Source organism: Arvicola amphibius, chromosome 12 (genome assembly GCF_903992535.2).
Source record: "Arvicola amphibius chromosome 12, mArvAmp1.2, whole genome shotgun sequence".
Lineage (NCBI taxonomy): Eukaryota > Metazoa > Chordata > Mammalia > Rodentia > Cricetidae > Arvicola > Arvicola amphibius.
The window spans coordinates 80,910,818-80,933,699 of NC_052058.2; the positions used below are offsets into that span (position 1 = coordinate 80,910,818).

The 22,882-nt window shown below is 36.8% G+C and overlaps 1 protein-coding gene across 2 annotated transcripts in view; it reads right to left on the bottom strand.

The window, feature by feature from the left end:
• The window catches only part of Dennd1b (DENN domain containing 1B), a 225,071-nt gene that overhangs the window by 96,276 nt on the left and 105,913 nt on the right, over window positions 1–22,882 (bottom strand). For both annotated transcript variants that reach the window (XM_038349159.1, XM_038349158.1), the window contains 3 exons: window positions 10,482–10,582; window positions 4,581–4,626; window positions 1,258–1,359 (listed from right to left, as the gene is read on the bottom strand). In XM_038349159.1, coding sequence (XP_038205087.1) covers window positions 1,258–1,359; window positions 4,581–4,626; window positions 10,482–10,582 — 249 coding nt within the window. The remainder of the gene's footprint in view (window positions 1–1,257; window positions 1,360–4,580; window positions 4,627–10,481; window positions 10,583–22,882) is intronic.

A 22,882-nucleotide genomic window follows, 5' to 3' on the forward strand; every position in this document is an offset into this window, starting at 1 on the left:
TTAAAGGTCAGGGACTGGTCTGGTTATTGATAAGCGTAAGCATTCTGGCTTTGATATTAATTTCCAATTTTCCTATCATTATCCATAGGAACAATCTAGGCTAATACTAATGTATTATTTAAATTTGAGTTTTAAATTCACTTTCTAAAACTCCTAAATAATGAAGAAAATAGAGAAAAATATATTGCACAGTTTACTTTTAATTCTCAAATTTTAATAATGTTGAGAAGAATGAACACTTTGAGGGCTTCTCTTAAAGAAGGGACCTATTTTAAACTTATAACTATGTTATAAAGACATACAGTCATCAAATATGTACAGAAATAGCACAAGTTTGCAATTTTGCCCTTTATTAAAGAATACAAAAGCCAACAACGGCAATTTTACATAGATTATTTAATATGAAATACAGAATATATCCCATTAAAACACACACAGAGAGACACACAGACACACACACACACACACACACACACACACACCGTCCACAAGATCAAAGACCCGAAGAAAACTGGCACTTAATTTATCAGCTTTACAGACAATAGACAGTTTTCATCATTTCAAAAGGATCAGATGTCTTTTATGACAAACTGGGTTTGCAGTTTAATTTACAAATAGAATTCGAAGTAAGAATTCTTTGCTCTGCCAAAGGAGATGACAAACTGTAGGTTTTTATTCTTGTGGCCCTCAGCAGGACAGGAAAGATTAAAATAAAACTGAAATAATTTAGAGAAAACAAATAAATGTTTCAGAAAGTTGAGAGAGATCAAAGCCAGAATTTTCTGACCCCAACTGTACAAGCATTTCTTATTATATTGACCAGTGCCATCAGATCATTAATTAAAAGGAAAAGCGCTGGCAGGTGGCAGGGAAGCAAAAGCCGATAATTGGCCCCTTCTTCTTCTTGCCTTCAAAAACTCTCTCGTTCTTTTGCAAGACATGCCACCAGGCAGACAGAATGCCTACTTTGTAATACAATGATTAAGACGAGATGAAGGGACTCAATGTTAAAGGAACTCTGCGTAATGAATGCATCTAGCTTTTTAATTATGATCCCGTTTTTACAATAAGGAATACGCCATTCTATTTAAAATCTCAACTGCGAAAAGGTAAAATATTAAAAATAGAATCTACATCAATTCTTCTTAAAACCCTTGTATAGACCGACTTTAAAGGCTCAGATACAAAGTGGAAAACAGTAACTTGAGGGTCCACCAACAAACATTCTTGCTCACCACAGACATCCCTTGGACTTACCACATCACTGGGTAGGTTGCTCAAGTCATTAAATGGTGATTCTAAAGTGTTTGTGTCAACATTTAACACAACCACATCTTCCAATGATTTATTTTTCACTCTCTGTTTAAAAAACACAATTATGAAAAGATCTCATTATATTTTTTGTACAAATTTATGATGAGTTTGGAAACAAAAAAATTATCTTAGTGCATTAAGCATGGAGAAAGTAAAGAGGGAAATTCAATATTATAAAATAATATAAACAACTTTGCTTTCTGATAAAGGAAATTAAACAATAATTCATCCAAAATTATTTGATTAGAATGCATGAAGTAGAAAATTTCCTCATCTAATATCAATTAAAATGGCTGCCAAACATTTTGCACAACACTTATAAAATAAGCAGAGATACATAAAAATATAAAAGCTGTAGCTTTTATCATTTGAATGTCAAACTTATAATATGGAAAATTGTTTCCAGGGTCAAACCAATTTTAGCATAAATACATTGGAGAGAGAAATAAACTAATGCTGATGACTATAGCACTGAACTACGTTTTACGTAAATACATGTTCCTATATGGCCATACCAATGTGCATCCAGGAGCAGGAGTGGAACTAAAACAAAAAGGTGATGCAGAGACTACTTATATGTAATTTGCCAACTATGTCCTCATGTGAGTTCGTATGTAAAGAGCAACATTTATAATGCCAGCTTTGGGAGGCAGAGGCCATCCTGGTCTAGATAGTGAGTTCTAATATAGGCAGCGCTACACAAAGAGCTCTGAAAAAAAAAATAAAAACAAAAACAAAAAAACAACAAAAATGACAAAATTTAACAGTTCATCAGATTGATTTATCTTTCCATGTTGTTGGAAATTTAGTAAAATGGTGTCTCAATAGGTTTACAAATAAGTTATAAAAATCTTATCAAACTGTTTGATAGTGACATAGTGAAGACTGAATTGTCATCTTACTCTAGTTTACATGCTATGCAGCTGCTTTAAAGGCAGCACAAGCGCACCTTCTCCTCCCTGGCTACAAGCTGAGTGCAGGCTAACAAACAAGCACATGACTGAAGGTGTGGACACTTCCCACACACTAATCCAAGTGTCCACTGAAAGCTAGAATGGTCATTTTCTTCAAAAAGTAAAAAATCTGCTTCCAGAAAAAATAGAGGGAAAACAATCATTTAATTATTATTATTTTTTTTTTGTTTGTTTTTGCCTACAGCACCTGGTATTCCCAGGCAGTTTCCCTGCTTAGCTTCTGAGATCAGACAAGATCAGGCGCCTTCAGGGTGGTATGGCCGTAGACCATTTAATTATTAATTTTCTAAGAATTATTTTAAATTTAAAATTTCTTTGTAAGTGGTTAATAAGTATGTGATAAATTAAATGATATAGCTAATGTACTTCCTCAATCATCATAATTTGAAAAAGCCAAATTTATTCATTTTAAAGATTGTAGAAACATCCTACACACTCAAAATAAATGTAAAACTACTAGGTACTCTCTCCAATTTTAAATTATTTTCATCTCTATAAGAAAATACATTATAAAATTCTGTGCGATACTAATACATTTAGTATGGAAGTCATAAAAATCAAACTTTGTTACTTTTAAGAAAAAAATACAAATAATTTCATGAAAGTCAATCTACGAAATTCAGGTTATCTACTTCCTGATCTAATCACAGAGTAAACTGCGATATGCGCATGCCTCATTTCATACACTGTATCCTTGGCTTAAAATTCATAAAATAGAAGGAGTCACAAATTTATCCCACTGAGACTTCAGTATTAAAAACGTGTTAAAGCTGGGCGGTGGTGGCGCACGCCTTTAATCCCAGCACTCGGAAGGCAGAGGCAGGCGGATCTCTGTGAGTTCGAGACCAGCCTGGTCTACAAGAGCTAGTTCCAGGACAGGCTCCAAAGCTACAGAGAAACCCTGTCTCGAAAAACAAAAAAAAAATAAAAAATAAAAAATAAAAATAAAAACGTGTTAAACCTACTAAAATGCATTAAAATCTATACTTCAGTAATAATGGAACAAAAGAATTATTGCTATTGTCCTAGCATTTTGCAAAAAAGGGAGGAGCCCCAAATGAGAACATGCAGAATTCTACAATCAAAGCTCTCTCGGGGATAGGACTCTATCTTAGTAAGAATCTTCTCTAATCATAGGAAAGATTATTGTTGGCAACTAGCAAGAAAATCACACCCAGCTCATCAGTGTGTTCATTAGCAACAGGGCTGCATTGTTTACATTACCCTGTACAATCAGCAAAAGACAAATGTGTTTGCTTGGAATGGACATCAGCAAGCACACCATCACTCAGTTGGCTCAAATCTCATGTTTTAGCCTTTTGGTAATTTATGTGTCATTTTTTTCCTTTTCCTCCCTCCACCTCCCCCTCTCTCTTTTTTTTTTCTGGTTTTTGTTTGTTTTGGTTTTGAATTTAGTTTTTCAAGACAGGGTTTCTCTTTATAGCCCTAGCTTTCCTTAGACTTGTTTTGTAGACCTGGCTGGCCTCCAACTCACTGAGATCAGCCTACCTCTGCCTCCTGAGTGCTGAGATTAAAGGTATACACCAATACACACACATGCCAATCACACATGACATACTTTCTGGAAATCTCATTGACTGCAACCCAAGTGTTTAAAGTTTAAAAAGTTTCAGTTTAGGGATAAAGGAAGCAACAAAAATCATTTTGAAATAACAGTATAAAAAGAAAAATAACTACTAAATTCATCTCTGACAGCAGAACGGAAACTTTGAACTTAGAAAAGTTTACACCTGATCTTTTCTTTAGTTCTACTTGGCACAAAAGTCCCGACTGCCTAGCACTGTGGGACTCCTTTCTTAGTCTCTTAAGGACTATCCCAACAGCAATGAGCTACCACACTCTATTTAATAAGTTTATCACTTGTATGTTAAAGTCACATTTTGAAAAATCAACTGACAAACTGGAAATAATGAAGTAGTGTAAAAGAAAACTCAGTTGGTGACTCATAAGCACATAAAGTTTAATTACAAACATTGTACTAAATGTGAAATACAAAAAATCTCAAGTTGCAAAAAATCAGTGGTTCATCGGGGAACGATTTTAGTATTGAAAACTGACCACATGACTTGAAATACAACCATTTCCACAGGTTTCATGCCACCACAGGGCAAAGTGAAGGGATTTCATGGGCACCGTCTGAAAATGACCCCACACACCCATTATGTCAGCCTAGGGCGTCTCAGCATTAGTCAAGAAAGCTCCAAATACAACTTGTGTCTATTATTTCTAAGAAATCAGCTTCATAACTATCTTACTGAGAAAGATACTCACCTCTATGAGACTGGAGTGTATTCCAATCAGGTATGGCATTGGGGCACTAAATTAAAAATATATATGTATGTATATATTCATATTGTTCATTAAAACTGAAACAACACAAAAGTAATTCAAATGCTTAAAAACTAACTTCAAGTGCTCAGTTCCACCATTAGATGTTACAGATACTCAAAAACAGTCAATATATAAAAGTTACATTTCATCTTATAAACCATTATTATTTAATATTTGTTTATATAAAAATCTTGAAATCATTTATTATTAAATCAAAAGTTCTATGCCTAAATAAGATGTTTTATTTAAGGAGATTATCAAGGTGTAGGTCACATTGAATCATTTCCATGTAATTGATAGCAAAAGTATTCTAAATAATCATCAAACGTATCTACATTTCTTTTATACATACTCCTGTTCAATTTGATTATCTGTTATTTTAATGAATCGTCATGGTTTCGTACCTAACGGGTCACTCACTAATTACTGTGTTGGTCTATCCTGTTGTCGCTATTATAGAACCAGTGACGTAGGCATAACAAGTCCCCTCTGCTCCTGTCCTTGTGCACCTGCAGGTTCATTTCACTTTCATTCTTACTAGTATAATAATTTTTTTTTCAAGGCAGGATTTTTCTGAGTATCCTGCCTGTTCTAGAACTCACTTTGTAGACCAGGCTGGCCTCAAACTCACAGAGATCTGTCTGCCTCTGTCTCTGCCTACTAAGTACTGGGATTAAAGATGTGCACCACCTTTGCCACTAATATAAAAATTTTAATAAAAAAATTTTCAAGTCTAAGAATAGGTTTGAATTAAGTATTTAAGGCCACAACTTTTGGAGCATATCAGATCCAGGCCCTTGGACAGAAACTTAAATATGGTAATAAACAATGTAGTTGGGATAGATTTCCTCCTGGATCTTATGCTCCAGAAGAAAATAAAGATACTAAATCATTTTAGTATATAATATATGAATTAGGAAGTGTTAGAAATAGTTGTTAGTAAATACAAGAAAAGTATTCATCTTGAAATCTGAAACAAAATAATCAACAGAAAAATATGAGGACAGACAGATGTCTATGAAAATGATAAACAATATGAGAACACATAACTATTTTTTAGAAACACATTTTCGGGGATCCTTCCATAGCTACCTCTTATGTTTAACACCAACCTTTTCTGCTAACTCAAATCCTGTTTCTCCAAGGTTTATATAATAATGCTCTGAACAGTACTGTCACTAAACAGAACTGCTCAGGCTCCTGGATATGAACTTCACTGTAGAGAAGCAGTGACAGATAATGCTAACAGATACCCTGACTGGTCCAGAGGTCTCAAAGCATGGCAGAAAGATCCAAGTACAGTTAGCTACGGATGACTTAAAATCGTCTATATACCCAGAATCCCAGAGACCATGAGTCATGTTGTTTCTCATTACTATGTACATGCAGTATTCCATTACTGAGTTAATTCTCACTCCTAGTTGTCTTTGCTTATTGTAACTTTGTTCTTTTACATTCTTTTAAAATGTCTATACAACTGACCATCTGGATGGCATTGGTGTGATATTCTGTAAGCTTCACTTGGCTACTTACATGCCTTGATTTCCTTAGGAACTAACCGATTTTCTGCCTTAAGAAGGAAATAGGAACAAATGTGGACTGTTGCATTCTTGCTGGCAGAGGGAAAGCTGGTTATCACCTCAATCTAAGTTCTTGTCCCTGGGTTCCTTCTACAATTCCACAGAAGACATAAAATGAAGATCACTTCCCATGGCTCCAAGCACAACTTTGGGCAATTTTCACAAAACAGCCAGCCAACTCTCAGTAGATTAAATATACCACGTCCATCAGATATAAAAGATAGTATCTTAAAAATACTGTGCGAACTTCCAGATACTCTGAGGTTTACAATATTTTTACCAATGAGATTTATAATACCAAAAAGTTCATAGTATCTTAAATTCTAAAGAATATTTTAGTAAGCGTAATAACCAAAATATCGAGCCTTGTAAAACTAAGAAGTATATCCATCTTACAACTGTTGCACAAACACTGAGGAAACCAGCATTTCATAAAGCAAAAGTCTAAACTAACAAATAATCCAGAAAAAACACTTTGAAATATTTATGAAAGCTACTTGCAATCTGAGATACAAATAATATGCTCATACAAATTAAGCTAGAACTAAAATTATATAGTAGCAGGCTTCTATGACAAATTTAACAGTTTATCAACTCAAAAGTCTTTCATGGGATTATTGAGCATGGCTGTATAGTCTAATTTTTTCTAGCTAATTAGTAGCAAATTCCTAAACTTACATATATTTAAACTGAAAATACTAGAAAATAATTTTCTAAAATCATTATGATATTTGACAGAATACAGTGTTTATAGATTCAAATGGATAATTGTTTCTTTCCCACGGAACTGTAGGCATCCTCTTGTGACATAAGCCAATCTCATGGAAAGTCACTCTGCAACCCCAGCTGGACCATCTCTTCTACTTTGATGAAGGTGTTGGTCCATCAGTAAGTGGTTAATGGTGATAAAGACGCTCCATTATCTATGTGAAAAGCTGTCTTCAAGCCCTACTGTCTGTGATATTATTTAGAAAAGACAGTACAGATGGCTCTAAACTATTTCTTTTTTGTGGTAGAATCTTTAAGCAAAATCACATTTTTTTCCTTCTTAAGCTACTTACAAAGAAGCTTACCTAACATATACTATATTACATCAATCACAGTAGTCTGAAAGAATATCATTTTTTTATTTAATTTTTTTCTTAGAACCTAATGTTATAGTTTCAAAGACATAATCTAGACTAAATGACTTACTTAAGCACTGCTTGAGCAGATAATAATCTATGATAACCTTGGTGGCCTTATAGCCACACATACTCCTACATGCTTATGGGTTCAGACAGTTTTGAAGTGTCTGACAATAGATGCACCACACTCAAGTACTGTTGCCTTGCTTGAGGAAGAGGAAAACACGGATGCTATCACTTCCACCTAACAGCTTTCCTGAACTGAGCAAGAGTGCTGTGCACCCAGCTGCTGTGCACCCATATCTCTCGGAGTGATTCTGCTAGAGCAATTATAATTAGTATAATTATAATTATACTATACTCGGATGTGTGCATGAAAGTGTGCAGAGCTGTGTGTGTGTGCGTGTGTTCGTGAGTGCGTGCATGTGTACGTGTGTGTGTTTCAGGAAATAAATAAGTAAAGAAGCTTAATTATTGAATTACATAGTATAGCTTTCCAAAAGGTGGTCACTAAATAATGGAAGGGTGGGTGGGTAGGTGGATGGGTGGGTGGATGGATGAATGGATGGATGGATGGATGGATGGATGGATGGATGGATGGATGGATGGATGGATGGATGGACCAACCAACAATGTAATAAGAGTGTCAAAGGACCAAGATGTGATATTCATCTATGGTCACAAGAGGGCATTATGGTTCACCAAAGTCTATGGTACATCACTAACACGAGGTGCAAACAGAAATGTTTTCTTGATCAATGAATGGTTTAGGATTTGCAACATCCCAATCACTCTGAAAAGTTAACCAAGACAGATGCAATATCCCCGAAAATGTGGCCCCATTTGGAACTAAAGTAAGTTTTTTGTTCAATGGTTTTGAGACTGTAGGGATAACTTACATATTTCTTCCTTTAGCGTGTATCAGTATGATCCTAATATCAAGGACATAAATGGAGGAGAATCATTTTTCCCTAGGAAAATGCTTAATTTATCATATTTTCTGACAATAGAATGAAGTCACGTAGATGAATGGAGATCCTTTAAGAAAAACTGAGCCAATCATATGACTTTAAGGCTCAGAAAGTTTTCACACAATTCCTTGTTTAGACACCACTGCTCTACTCTGAACCAGGGAATACTGGCATGGAGGTCATTGAAACTTGTCCTAAACACTATTTCTAGCATTAGAATCAAGCAAGCAATAAGAAATAAAGCAGGAGAGGGAGAAGTTTCCTTACTTAGAGTGGAAGTAGAAATAAAGATTTGATAACAGGGTCAAAAAATATTTCTGGAAATAATAATACTACATGGAATTGAACTTAAAGGTATATTATTACAAGAGGTCAGAACATTTTAACAAAAAAATTATGATGCACCGGGCCGTGGTGGTGCACGCCTTTAATCCCAGCACTCGGGAGGCAGAGGCAGGCGGATCTCTGTGAGTTCGAGGCCAGCCTGGTCCACAAGAGCTAGTTCCAGGACAGGCTCTAGAAACTACAGGGAAACCCTGTCTCGAAAAAAAAAAAATTATGATGCAAGTAATACTGGAAAATGTGATTCTAATCATAATTAGTTCTCAAAATGACTTTAATTGCATAATGCTTTTAGAAGAGAAAACTTTAAAATAAATGTCTAGTTACAGAACGCTGTACACAGAAATCTAAATCTATGCCTACGTCAACATAAACAAACTGCATTCTCTGCCTTGAAGTAGGAAAAAATTTTTAAATATGTTGGTCAAAAGGAAAACTCTAAAATGATAACAGAAAAACTTACTTACTGATCTGGCATTATACTTATATTTGTGCACATTACACTTCATAATATAATTAAAGTACATCCTGCAGTCTATAAAACTATTTTTCCTTTCAGGTTCTCCAAGGCAAGAACAGCAGTGGCGAGTCACTGCCTACCTACTTCACAGCATGAGCAATACTGTTACTACATATGGAAACACGCAGTATGGCAGCGCAATCAATCTGGACAAGTCCCAGAAACTTAATAAAACACCTACCACCCCTTTGCATAAACATTGCATATTTAAATAATCACAATCCTTAAAGAAATAATGAAGATTTTAAATAAATATATTAATTCAAAAGGACTTTGATTTTTTACTAATACTAGCTTTGATATAAGAAAATCATCGATGCAAAATGATTTCTGTGTCTGTGTGTGCGTTTGTATCTATGTATGTGTATCTATGTGTGTCTGTATCTGTGTGTGTATCTTTGTGTGTGTGTGTGTGTGTGTGTGTAAAACATGAATTTATACAAAGGCATGATTCAGATAAAGAAATCTCAAAAAATTTCTTAAAAATTAACTATGCCTGCAGGTTATTATATGGTGAAAACAATTCTTTAGCCTCAAATACCAAAACTACAGTATTGGGGATCTAGTTCTTGAGTGACTTCTCTATACACAATGAAAGCTTCTGCTTTGGAGACTCCTCTTTGTCTCGCCTTACTATATAGAAGCCTTGCTAAATTCCAGTCAGAGAGAACAAGGAGGCCATTGGCCATTGTTCTAGTTTCTAGTGGCCTGATTGAACTCAGATTGCTGGGCTCACTGGGAGCTGTCTCCAAAGCCAGCAGTTCTCACAACTGCTCTCCCGCTTTCCACGCTGCTTTTCTCGTCTGCTTTAGGCAGACACTTTGTCTCATACCAGACTCGCAAAGTTTCTTGTTCTAGCAGCGATCACCTTCACAGTACTGCTTTCAGGTGCTGCTGACAAGAGACAAGGTGAAGGAGAAGGGTGTCTATCACAGGCAAAGGTAGGAAAGCTTGTCCTCAAAGAGCCAATAGGATTATGGGTAGATTTGACAGAAAAACTCTGATACCTGGGATATTGTTCTCTGACACTAGAGCCATTGTAAAATCTCTGAGCCACAAAATGAAATTATATTTCTTACTTACATATCATTTTCCTAAATGACCACAGAAGAAATCCGCAAAATTTAAATACATCTGCCAAATCTAAATTTTTATTATCTTTAGAATGAACTATTTTGATGCATATAAAAATGTTCTTTATACTTATAACTTATCTGAGAGTCAAGTTTCTGTGGTTTCTTTAGACTATACAAGACCCTAATGGTAAAACCAGGTTGAGGGGTCTGGCGAGGCCGGCTTACCAGCAGTAGTCCAGCAGGTGTGGAGGAAGCACGGGGATGTAGATATGCTGCCAGTACATCGGGTAGAGCAGAGCGGCCGAGCCGTGGAGACAGGCGGTTAACTAAAATTCACAGAGAGGGAACAATAATGAGGGGCTGCTGACCCTCTAAAGAAAAAGGCATGTTCAAGCATCAGAGATGAGTGATCATCATAGGACAACTGACGCAGTGACATAGCATACATTGTTTCTACCAACCCCGCATGGAAAAGCCTGTGTCTCTACGGTCCTTCTGAAAAACACACAAACAGCAAAAGAAGTTTCTTGGGAATCGTATGCACATTTTATATTCAATTTGAAAATATAGTTAAGGTAAAATTTCGTACCATAAATAAAAGTTGAAGTGAAAAAAATTAGTGAGTCTCTTAGAAAATCTTGTAGGAAATGACAATTTGTGCAGCACAGTTTGCACATCACTCAGATTAATACAACACGATTAAATATGGAAAGAAGAGAGGCTGAAAGCTCCTGAGGGATATCATTAGGGCAAATTGCCAAAGAATGAAACATGAGCCAGTCAGGAGAGTCTGGGAGCTGCAATAATACCAGGGGACTTGAATGTTCGACAGTTGGAGCTTCAGTAATGTGTGAACTGTGGGTTATGGTATCAGGAGACTCTGTTCACTGACACATAGAATGTCACTATTGACCAGCGAGCTGCCCAAGCTTGACAGCTGTACTACAGGAAGCCAAGTATATCATAATTTCATATTTAAACTGCTCATTCCAGATTAACATTTTGTTTCCTAGCTTTAGATCACAGCAGCTGCAATTACACTGTTGCTACTTTAGAGGTAATTGCCATTTTAATTGTTGTGTTTGAGCAAGCAGTTAATTAAAATTTTTTAATGCCTAACAAAGGGATACCACTTTTTTCTCCCTCCTAACTAATCCTCATTCATATTTTTTTCTGTGTGGCTTTTTTCTTAAAAATTACTATAGCTATAAAGTGTATTTTCCTGATTGAGGCAGTGATTAAATCAGTGTTCTGTTTCATCATTGGACAGTTTCACCGTCGTCTCCATTTCAAGGCTCTCAATTCAGCCATTTTATTTAACCTCAAAGTAAGACATTTTTTAAAAAGTGTATGAAAACACACTATGGACTTCCCATAAGGAAATAGCTCCATCTTTTTTTTTTTTAAAAAAAAAAAAAGAGGTTAAAATGTAAACACAATAACTACAAGGAAAACAATACATGTGCACAGAGTAATCAAAGCCTCGCTAACAGCATCATTCTTCTACTTGCAAGTGCAAACAGGCTGCATTCAATTAAAAAATTAATTAAGGATTAAGATAATGTGATCAAAAATAAAAACACTCCAATTTTCAATTATCTTTTTCATGTATATTATGTATTTTCCAGTCAAGTTTTTTTGTCAAGGTTAGGTGGCAGACAATGCAGTCTGACTCACATTTCCTACCTGGTACTGACACAGCATCCCAGTGCCTTGCACACACGCTCCTTTAGTCTGTCACAGCACTCTTTCAATAAACGATAGTCCATACATGAGAACAAGTGACCCTGTAGCATTTCATTTAAAACTTTAGAAAGGGAAGCTTTCCTTTCTTATGGAGAAAGCTATGTGAAGCAAAAGGAAGTGCTCATCTCAAAATGAGGAGCTGCCAGGGGGGCTAGATTTCACTGAGTTCACAGTGCAAGGCAGTCACCAGATGCCCTGGTGCCACACCTACTCACGAGCTGGTCATCCCTGAACATGTTCCTTGACATTCACCAAAAGCAGTGGCATTAGGTGGCAGGAGAACGACTGGCTTCTTGGAAGATGGCTTCTAAAACCATTAACAGCTGAGTCACAAATATCTTCACTGCCCAGTATTTGGCAAGTGATACCTTCGTTAATCAAGCCTACCAGAGGAGAATTAAGCCGTACAACCCTTGGAAACTTTCAAGATAAGCAGATAGAGAAGAGGAAAAGGAAAGAATATAGGACCATCTCTTTTTTACTATTGTCTACCTTAAGAAACCATACTGCATCACCTGGATGAATAAGCTACCGTGAGGCTTATTCATTTTCGATATATCAAGTTCAGACTTAGGTGGGTCACTAAGGAATTAGACTGTCATAATAACCACAATTCTGATTAGAAAATGGAACTTATATTTATGAAAAAAGAAAACTAAAGAAGATCCAATATTCACTATTCACCCAGCGGTACCCAAGAGCTATGAAATTTAAAAGACTGAGCAATTAATATAGCATGAAGTTGAAGAAAAGATAGCAAAGTTACAAGTAAAGAAAATTAATTATTAAAAAATAACTGTGACTAAGAAACTAAACAGACATGTTGTATAAAATCTAACACCCAGTTTACCAGTCACAATCAGAGCTCTGAGACTAGCAAGCTGCGTGGCCTGATACCTGCTCACATCACCTGGTCTGAGGTTCCTGATCTTTAACATAAGAAGTGTACACTAGATCATGTGTAAGCACTGTCTGTACAGGTCAAACACTCTACTTTTAGATGACATCAATTCTAGTATTTCATATTCTTAGTAAAAGATTTTTATCCAACTCAGATGGTGCATAGTATATATAGTCTACCAAATCTAAAGATTAAATATAAATGTTTTAAATCCTATTAATAACTGTGAAATGAGAAAAATCATAATGTTTATTTGCTTATGTCAACAACAAAAAATAGTACCTTTTACATGCTACCCCCCCACTTCCCACTAAACAACAAGGACACAATTCTGAACACACAGACATCCTGTCTTCATGAAGCTTACATATCTCGGGAAAAGCTAACAATAAGAATATCATACCTTGCATGTTGGGCATTTTTTTCTAAAATATCCAAACCCCAAAGTCTTCCCACACTCTTTTATTTTTTAAATGCCAACATGATACTAAGTAGAAAACTCCACAGCTGACCTCACATAGCAGGTTCCAGTCAAAATGCATGTACACAAAAAATATTGTTAAATAACCTTCAGGTTACATGTCCACGGAACATATGAAACTTGAATGAATTCTGTTTTGATTCTGATCCCATACTCAAAATATTTCATAACGTATCTACAAATATTTCAAAATCAAAATAATCCAAACACTTCTGGTTCCAAAAATTCCAGACAAAGGATCATCAAGCTGTCAGTGAGAATGCTAGAACAAAACTTACAGCAGAGTAAGGGCAGAAAAACAGAAGCTTTTCTAGACAGAGGACTGTAGGATAACTCTGATGGGACTGAACTGAACTCAAATGAAGTAAGAGAACAGACTACTGTGGAACTGGGGAGAACATCCTCAGCAAATGAGACACAGAGGTAAAAAACCTTGTCACAGAAGGGTACAGAGTCTCTCCACAGAGCAATGGGAGACTGTTCAGAGCAGACAGAGCAAGTGAAGGTGGCAAGAAACGACATCAGGAAGGAAGTGCAATCTGTTGGAGGGTACAGCAACATTCTTCATTTCAGTCACTATGAGGTCTTTCCGCAACTTTAAAAAGAGTGGGAATCATATAAATACAGAACTAAAAATGTTAAAAATAAGAAAAGTGCATTGTTACATGTTTTCTATTAGGAACATTGTATGAATTAAGAAAATGAAGAGGAAATATGTATACATACACACACACACACACACACACAAAACAATACATGTGTGAGTCCCCAATGACTCATGTCCTCCATTATACTACCATAAAACATTTATTAAATGCTTAGGCATAAACCTACAAAGTATGCAAAAGAACTATAGGAAAACACTGTAAATCAATTATGAAAAAAAGACAATAACTAAATAAATTGGAGTTTAGCCCATGCTTATGAATAGAAGGCAGTATTTTCAAGATATGAACTCTTACAAAATTGATCAACAGAGTCAATGCAAGCAAAATCCCAGAACATTGCTTCTGGTATTTCAATAAGCTAATACCTACTAAAAAAGCAAAATCCAGAATAGTAAGCATGTTCTTGAAAGAGAAAGGCAAAGTTGGAGGATGGATACTTGTAGTCAGAAGCCACTTGTTCGTTCCCAGCCGCTCATACCCAAAATAATCATATAGAAACTATATTAATTAAAACACTGCTTGGCCTATTAGCTTAAGCATATTTCTAGCTAGCTCTTACATCTTGAATTAACTCATTTCTATTATTTTATATTTTACCATGAGGCTCGTGGCTTGCTAGTACTGGTGCATAGGCATCTTTCTCCTCCAGCAGCTACCCGTTGTCTCCCTGACTGCCTACTGTCTTCTCCTCTGTCCGCTTGGAATTCCCTCCTTGCCCTATTCTTGGCTGCAATAGGTCCAAAGCAGCTTATTTATTAACCAATGGTGATGGAGGACTATCATTGGTTAATAAAGAAACTGCCTTGGCATTTTGATAGGGCAGGATTTAGACAGGTGGAGTAGACAGAACAGAATGCTGGGAAGAAGGGAAGTTAGTATGCCTCTCCTCTCTGGGTCAGTCGCCATGAAGCCAGTCAACAGGTCAGACATGCTGAATCTTTCCCGGTAAGACACCACTTTGTGGTGCTATACAGATTATTAGAAATGGGTTAATCAAGATGTGAGAATTAGACAATAAAAGGCTGGAACTAATGGGCCAGGCAGTGTTTAAATGAATACAGTTTGTGTGTTGTTATTTCTGGGGCTAAGCTAGCTATGCGGGAGTTGGGTGGGATGAAAAGCAGGCCTGCCCACAGCCCCTCACTATACAATGGTAATAAAACGTATTATTCATAGCATGCATAAGGGAATTCCAGATCAGATACTATTTGGTTTCATAATGTGGGTATAAAGCTGCAGTCATGAAGATGGGCTAACACTAGTAAAAGCATGGACACAGCTACAGAACAGATGTTCCAGAAATAGACCCACAAAATAGCATCAACTGATCTTTAACAAAGAACCAAAGACATTCAAATTAAGTAAGGGAGGTATTTTCAATACATATTATTAGACCAACTAGACATTGGAACACATTAAAAAATGTAAATTGACGGGCTCTGTTTGAGCCTTGTCAGTTTGGTTGCTCACCTTCCTGGACCTGGGGGGAGTTGGGAGGACCTTGGACTCAACATAGTGTAGAGAACCCTGATGGCTGTTTGGCCTCAAGAGGGAGGGAGTGGGGGTGTGGGTGGAGGGGAGGGGAGGGAAGGGAGAGGAGGAGGGGAGGAGATGGCAATTTTTAATAAAAAATAAATAAACTGGAAAAAAAACAAAAAAAACCAAAAAAGAAATGTTCAACATCCTTATCCATCAGAGAAATGTAAAAAAAAAAAATGTAAATTGAGGTAAGCCTTACATCCTTTACAAAATGTAACTCAAACAGATCACAGACCTAAATATAAAATGCCAAGTTATAAATATCAGAAAGATAATAGGAGAAAAATCTATATGCCCTGGGGCTTGACTTTTAGACATGGCACCAAAGACATGATTCATTTCAGAGACTTGAGAAGGTAAAATTAAAAATAAATGTATGTTCCAGGAGTTGAAGATACAACCTGATGGCAGAATACTTTACCCATATGTGCAAGGTCCTTGGATCAATCCTTAGCACCATAAGAAACAAAGATACAAACAAAAAGATAGAAACTTATTCTGTAAAATATTAATGGAGTGGAAGGAAGGAAGAAATGGAGGGGAGGAAGGGAGAAAGAAAGTGAGGACTAGGGCACTGACTAGTAAACAGTAGTGAAAGACATGCCTGAGAAAGGGCTGTTGTCTAGACCTCAGCAACAAGAAAACCTAGTTAAACAGCCTTAAGTCCTCAACACACTTCACCAATAATATATGCAGATGACAAATGAGCATGCTGTCACACATCACCAGGGAAATACAGACTCAAACAATGCATCACTATCTCTACTGATGGCCAAAGACCCCAGCACTGACAATGCTGGAAACAGGTGCCGCCACAGCAGCTTCCGGTCATTTCTAGTGTGGATGCAAATGAAATGGCCACTCCAAAGGACAGTTTGGTGGCTTTGTTTCCTTTTCTAAAATCCCTGTTAAATTAAAATAACTATTTTACATTTCATTCTCTTCTCTATTGTTCTAGGATGGCATGACAGTCCATTAGAACTACAATAAGAAAAAGTTTTAGAATAGACAATTTAGAGGCATTCATTATCAGAAGTCTGGAGGCTGGAAAACCAAACCCAAGAGCTGGCAGGTTCAGGTTCACTGTCTGGTGCTAAGTGGGTCTCTGCTCCACAGGTGGCACCTCTGTTGCAACTATACACAAAGGCGGTGAACAGACAGCACCCCTGCACCTCTTACAGGGTAGTAATCCCATTCATGAGGGTTCTCGTCTCATAATTCAGTTTCTAAGAAAAGTACTGTTTCACTGACAAGGTCTATGTATGAAAGTGGGGGGATCCCATTCAGAGACATAGGAAAAACTCTGATAACTCATTCCTGAAAATACATTCTCCCCTCTTTCCATCACAACTAAGTTCGTGGAGAGCTCTAACCATGTCACCGCTGGTCATTGTGCTAGCTAGCTTCTCATACATAGCCAAACGACTAAATATTTCTTGTTTTCAACCTTTAGTGTTTTTGTTTTGTTTTGCTTTGTGTATCAAGGAGCTGAAGCAACCCTTTTCATCCACATGCTTTACTGGAACCAGAGCTACAGTAATGAATCAAACATAAATCTCTACCTTCAAGATGCTAATGTTTTCATTTTCTTATACAATCCATACTTGCTGTAACATTCATCTCTGCCCAACTCTTAGATTTCTCTAACTGAGAAAAGTCAGATCAGGAACTAAGGTAGAGACCACAGAGAAACATCATTTACTGGCTTGCTTAACCAGCTTTCTTACACAGCCCAGATTCCCCAACCTAGGGATGGATGATACTGACCTCAGCAGACTGAGCACTCCTACATCAATTAACAATATGCCAACAAGCCAATCTGATGGAGGCAATCCCTAATTGAGACTCCATCAGAAAACTGGCAGCTGAAGCTAACTAGGAGAATAAATGGCAGATGAAATGGCTCCAGGTCTTTAAAAGGCCCAAATGCCACTAAATCTAAATGTTAGGAAGGGTTGATCACTGGGTACAATGACTGGACTCAGCAGACAAAAAGAAAAGGAGGCACAGAGGACTAGAAGAGGAGCCAGCAGTGTCTCTCTGTATCTCCTGATACTTGTCTCATAAGGAAATTGAATGAAAACATTCAGGAACAAAATAACAAAACTCCACATCAAAAACTTGGAGATCCTTAACGAATAAGAGTTTGTATCATTCTACCAACAAAAAAACTCGACCATCTGAAGTTTTAGCTGAGTATGAAAATAGAGATGGGGTGGACAAAAAGAAGCCAAATGTATCAATTACAGCCTCAGGATCAGTTACAGGAATAAGCACAGCAATTTCATTGATGGAACAGATGAAAATGGATAGTAAATAGAGAACAGTTTTTATTGAAGGAGAGTCCTACACTTTCTACTTAATACTATATGAAAACCAAAAGAATCCCAAACCAGACCAGTTCATATATTGAATGAGAAACAATATTTCAATATAAGTTAATGGAAATCAAAGGGTTCAAAATTTACTGATACTTTTTCCTCGAGTCATTAACACTGAGATCAACTTCCTTAAAAATTAAAATCTGTAGCAGGAAACAGATACACAAAATTCATTTATTTAAAAAGACAATCTACATAGAACTCAGCCCCTCATTCATAAAACACAATTTTTAAGTTAAAAATTATAGCTTAATTTTAAAAAACTCAAGCATTTTATTGATGATCTCAACATCAAAATGTGGTCAGGGTCACAGGTGTTTGGGAATAAGAAGTGATGGAAGTAGCTGAAAAAGCAAAACAGATTTCTTTTTAAAGTATTCAGAGTCTTACAGATGGAAACACTGAAAACACACTTGGGGAAGAAGTGAAAGTTATCATTTTATGTATTCACTCAAATTTTCTTTTGTTAAAAGCCTGCTGTGTATTATCACCGCCAAAGAGCAAGTCTCATGAGAGTTATCACACCTAACGAGAAGCCAGCCTCAGAGTTGCTCAGGAAGCTTGGACTAGATCTGCTGCAAGATCCAGCTAAAAACTCTTGGGAATACACCCAAGACACTTCATCCTACTACAGAGACAACAGTTCAACCATGCTCACTGCTGCTCTGTTCAAAGTAGCCAGAAGTTGAAAATAGCATAGATGTTCATCAACAGATGAATGGATTAAAAAATGTGTACATTTACACAATGAAATATTGTTAGCTGCTAAAAAGTAAAATCTCAGGTAAATGAATAAAGCTAGAAAGAAAACCATTCTGAACGAGGTAGCCCAGACCTAAAAAGACAAATATGATACTTACATGCTTATATGTGGATGTCAGATGTTATGTCTTTGATAAGCAAGCTACAATCCATAGAACCACGAAGATTAGGAATAAAGGAAGGAACAGAAAAGGGAAACAAAATGGATAGCTATAGACGGATGGAGGGACTGAATGAGAGGATAAAGTGGGGAGGAGGAATGATAGGAAGAGGAAGGAGGAAGACAGGGAGAGAGAGATAAAATTAAGGACCATTTGAGGGGTAATGTGAAATTCTAATATAGAAGAAGCTTTGTAAAGTATATAAATATATAAAGGCTATCTAAACAAAATTGCCAAATAATGGGGAAGATGGAGCCCCAAGTGGATATCTCTTGTCACCAAATGAAACTTTAAGTAACAGAATTGGATTACATGCAATTGAACTCTTGGCCAAAGGTATCCTTTTGTGACCCCTAAATAACCCAGGCTGTTGCTAAAGCTATGGGCTATTCCATACTAACTTATGGCAAGGCCCCATTGATGAAGACAACACTTATACAACTCATTGTACATGGCAAATTGAAGCTGGTGCCTACATTGAGCCTTCACCCCTATGGACTAGTGTTTACAGCACTGGGAAGTCCTCTACACAATACCAAAGGAAAAAGGTAGGTACCAACCTAGCTACAAACACTTTGATCTACAAGAGTGACCTGACTCTAAGATACACTGGTGCAACAGTGGCATAAAAACCTGTGGGAGTAACCAAAAAATCTGTAATTTAACATATGGCCCTATCCATGAGATGTAACAAATTCAGACACTGCTCAAGTGGCCAAGAACCTGAGACCAGATAGGCCAGGGAGCTAGGGGAAAAGGAACTACTACTGTTTGCTAAAGAGATGTAGCAATAAAATGACTCCTAATGACATTCTTCTATTCAGCAATCATCAAAGAAGCTTCCTCTTGCAGTATGTGGGAAGAAACACAGAGGCATAACCAGATAATGTGCAGAGTGAAGGACTTTGAAACACTCTGTCCTAATTGGGATTTCTCAAATCCCTCGCCTCAGGGCTCAGGGAACCCTGCAGAAGAAGGGACAGAAGAATGAAAGAGCCAGAAGGATGGAGGCTACCAGGGAAACAAAACCTTATAAAAGTACAGCCTCAAGATTAACGACATTAGTAGTCTAAGCAGAAGATAAATGTGATCATGAAAACGAGGAGAGGAAAGAAACTGAAACATTCAAGGAAGTCAGACTGAGCTGGAGAAGAGAAATGCGGTTCAGTACTAGGGATGATGCTATACTAGAAAAAAAAAAACCAAAGATTTATTCAGATTTATAAGACAGTCATAGGAGAAGGGCAAAAGTGCATGAAGACTGAAAATACATAGAGAGTCAGAAAGATTGATTTAACTATACACTAGTTTCATGAGGTTGGAAAGTGCCCTATGTTTCAAAGATCCCTTTTTATTTGTCCACTTAGATACCAACAGCACTTACCATATAATTAAATCATTTTAAATTATTTGTTCATAAAGCAGACTAAGAATATGCACTGTTACAGAGATGATATTGATAACACCATATGCAGACTGAGAGAATGTCATCGTTCACTACACACTGTTAAAGGGAATGCTTGTGGGTAGTGACAGTTTCCTTAACTAACACTATAGGCAGCTAGAATGGAGAGCAGGGGAGAAAAAGAATTACAGAAGCAGAATCTATAGGTCTGTGCTGGGGAAGATGCATGAGTGGGTAAGGCCATTTGCCAAATCAGTCCTAAATAGTGTAAGTGACTGAGGAAAAATCTGAGTTCTCTTTGAAAATGTGAATGCAATATCTACAGTCAGTTGCATGAAAGTTTATAACCTGAGGGCATACATCAAAAGAGAAATGCTGCCAAACCTTAAAATGAGTGTGTGTGTGTGTGTGTGTGTGTGTGTGTGTGTGTGTGTGTGTGTGATCAATAGCACAAAATTAAACCATTGTTCTATATAGAAAATAATCCAGTTAAGAGAAATAATCCAAGATTTTGTGGTGACCAGCACTGTAGGAGCAAAGCTGAGAGAACCTGCATGGCAACTAACACATTTCTAACACAGTTCCACGGCTGTCACACTAATCTTCTGCTGTGGGAAGACACTTTCAGAAGACTAATGGGCCAAACTCACAGCCAGAAAAACTTGCATACTTCCCTGGGAAATGGGTAACCCAGAGAAGGAAAATAGAGGTATTGGTATTTAAAGGCCTCAACCTCCTCCAACCTGCACATATGCCTTCCTGCAAAGTATTTCACAACCTCAACACAGCCATTTCTACACTTAGTCACATCCATGTAAGGATGACTGGAAATATACTGATAAGAATGGCAGTATACATGTGTCAGATAATACATGGTAAGCAGAGACATTATCCAGTTTCAGGGAACTTACTTGGATTCTATTGATTGTAGGATTAAAAAAAATTTTAAATTGTTCCTAGAAGACCTCTATAAAGAAGTCCAGATAAAATTTTTTAACTGTATTTCTCTGCTGCTGTCTTAAAAGCACAAGGCAAAGCCACTTCAATAACTTCAGTCAAGAATCAAACCTGTGTACACTTTGTTCTCACGGCAACTGGTCAATCTTAACCTAAAAGAGTTTCTGTGCCTTAAGTTTCAGTGAAATAAAGATACACATGGCTCCACTAAGAGACAAAAATGAATATACACAATGCAGATGAGGATGTTAAAATGCTTTAGATTCCCTTTCGTCAGAGCCTAGAAAACCACTGTTTAATAGCTGGTTTTCTGGGGATCACAAGATGCGTTTCTGCATATGCCCTTGATGGAATTAATGAGAAGGTGAGAGAAAAGCATATGCTTAAACGCCTGGGGGCAGCTATCACAAAGAACATACAGTTTGTTAACACAATTCCAGCACTCGCAGCACACCGCTTGCTCTAAATAGTCCAGAAATAATATGCATATATAATCAATTCTCTGTAAATGATGTGCATACATCATTAAGAGGATGATACTCTCCAACTGTATGTTGGTCAAAATAGTGCTAACATTTAGACATCTGCTTTAAAGAGATACACCCCCTTTTACCTGCTTCTACAAACTATAAATGTACACCCTAGTTAACATATCACTGACAGGATGATGAGAATGCTCCTGTCAGATACTGGCCAGCTGGGTGTTTGAGACAAAATGCACAGCCCCAGCTGACTAGTTAGAGGAACTCTGGCGAGGTACAATTACAGAGGCATATGACAAGGCTTCACGCCTCGCTGATTTGAGAACCCATGACATGGCTTTAAACAGCGGTCCTCTGGATCTACGGTCACGAAACAGCAATAAGTCAACTAATACAACTGTGTAGCATCATGATGTATTCCTCTGCTTTGAATATATGACACCGTGCTATGATGTGGTACCACTCTACTAGGATTCACTCAGGCTTAAAACATGAGGCCTGCCTGCAGTATGCATAAAATCAACTAGCTTGTTGGTTTAAGACTGGCAGAAGTCATCCTGTGTACTTGGCAATGTACACATCAAAGAATCCAAGCAAAACCGATGATGTCTTAACTCATTTAAGTTAAGAATGAAAAACTATAAGAATACTAACACTATACCATGCTTCCACAAATGGGAAAGGGCTTAGTAAAAGTACTTAAACGTAAAAAAAAAAATGATAATTTGTTTACATAACTTAAAACTAATTATAAAGTTTATACCTTTATGAAAAGTATAAATTATTTTAACTGCAAACAGCATGTGAAAGAAGTCATCCTCAAGCTGGCTGATCAGCTACCAGAGGACAGCATGAAAAACACCAGCAACGTCCAAGGTTGACATTCATTTTAATCATGGAAAATTATGATTGACAAAGATAACCAAAGCAAATAAATTTTACAAAGCAACAGTAAAATTATGAGTGTTAAGTTGCTTTATCATATATATGTTCTTAATAATAATTCAAATGTTGACCACAGATGTAAAATCTAATCAGGAGTTATGAAACACAGATTCATGCATTAATGTCAAGTACAACAAAGTCTATGGCATATGAAAATTGAAACATGTAAAGTAAATGAACCAAGGCAATTATTATTCT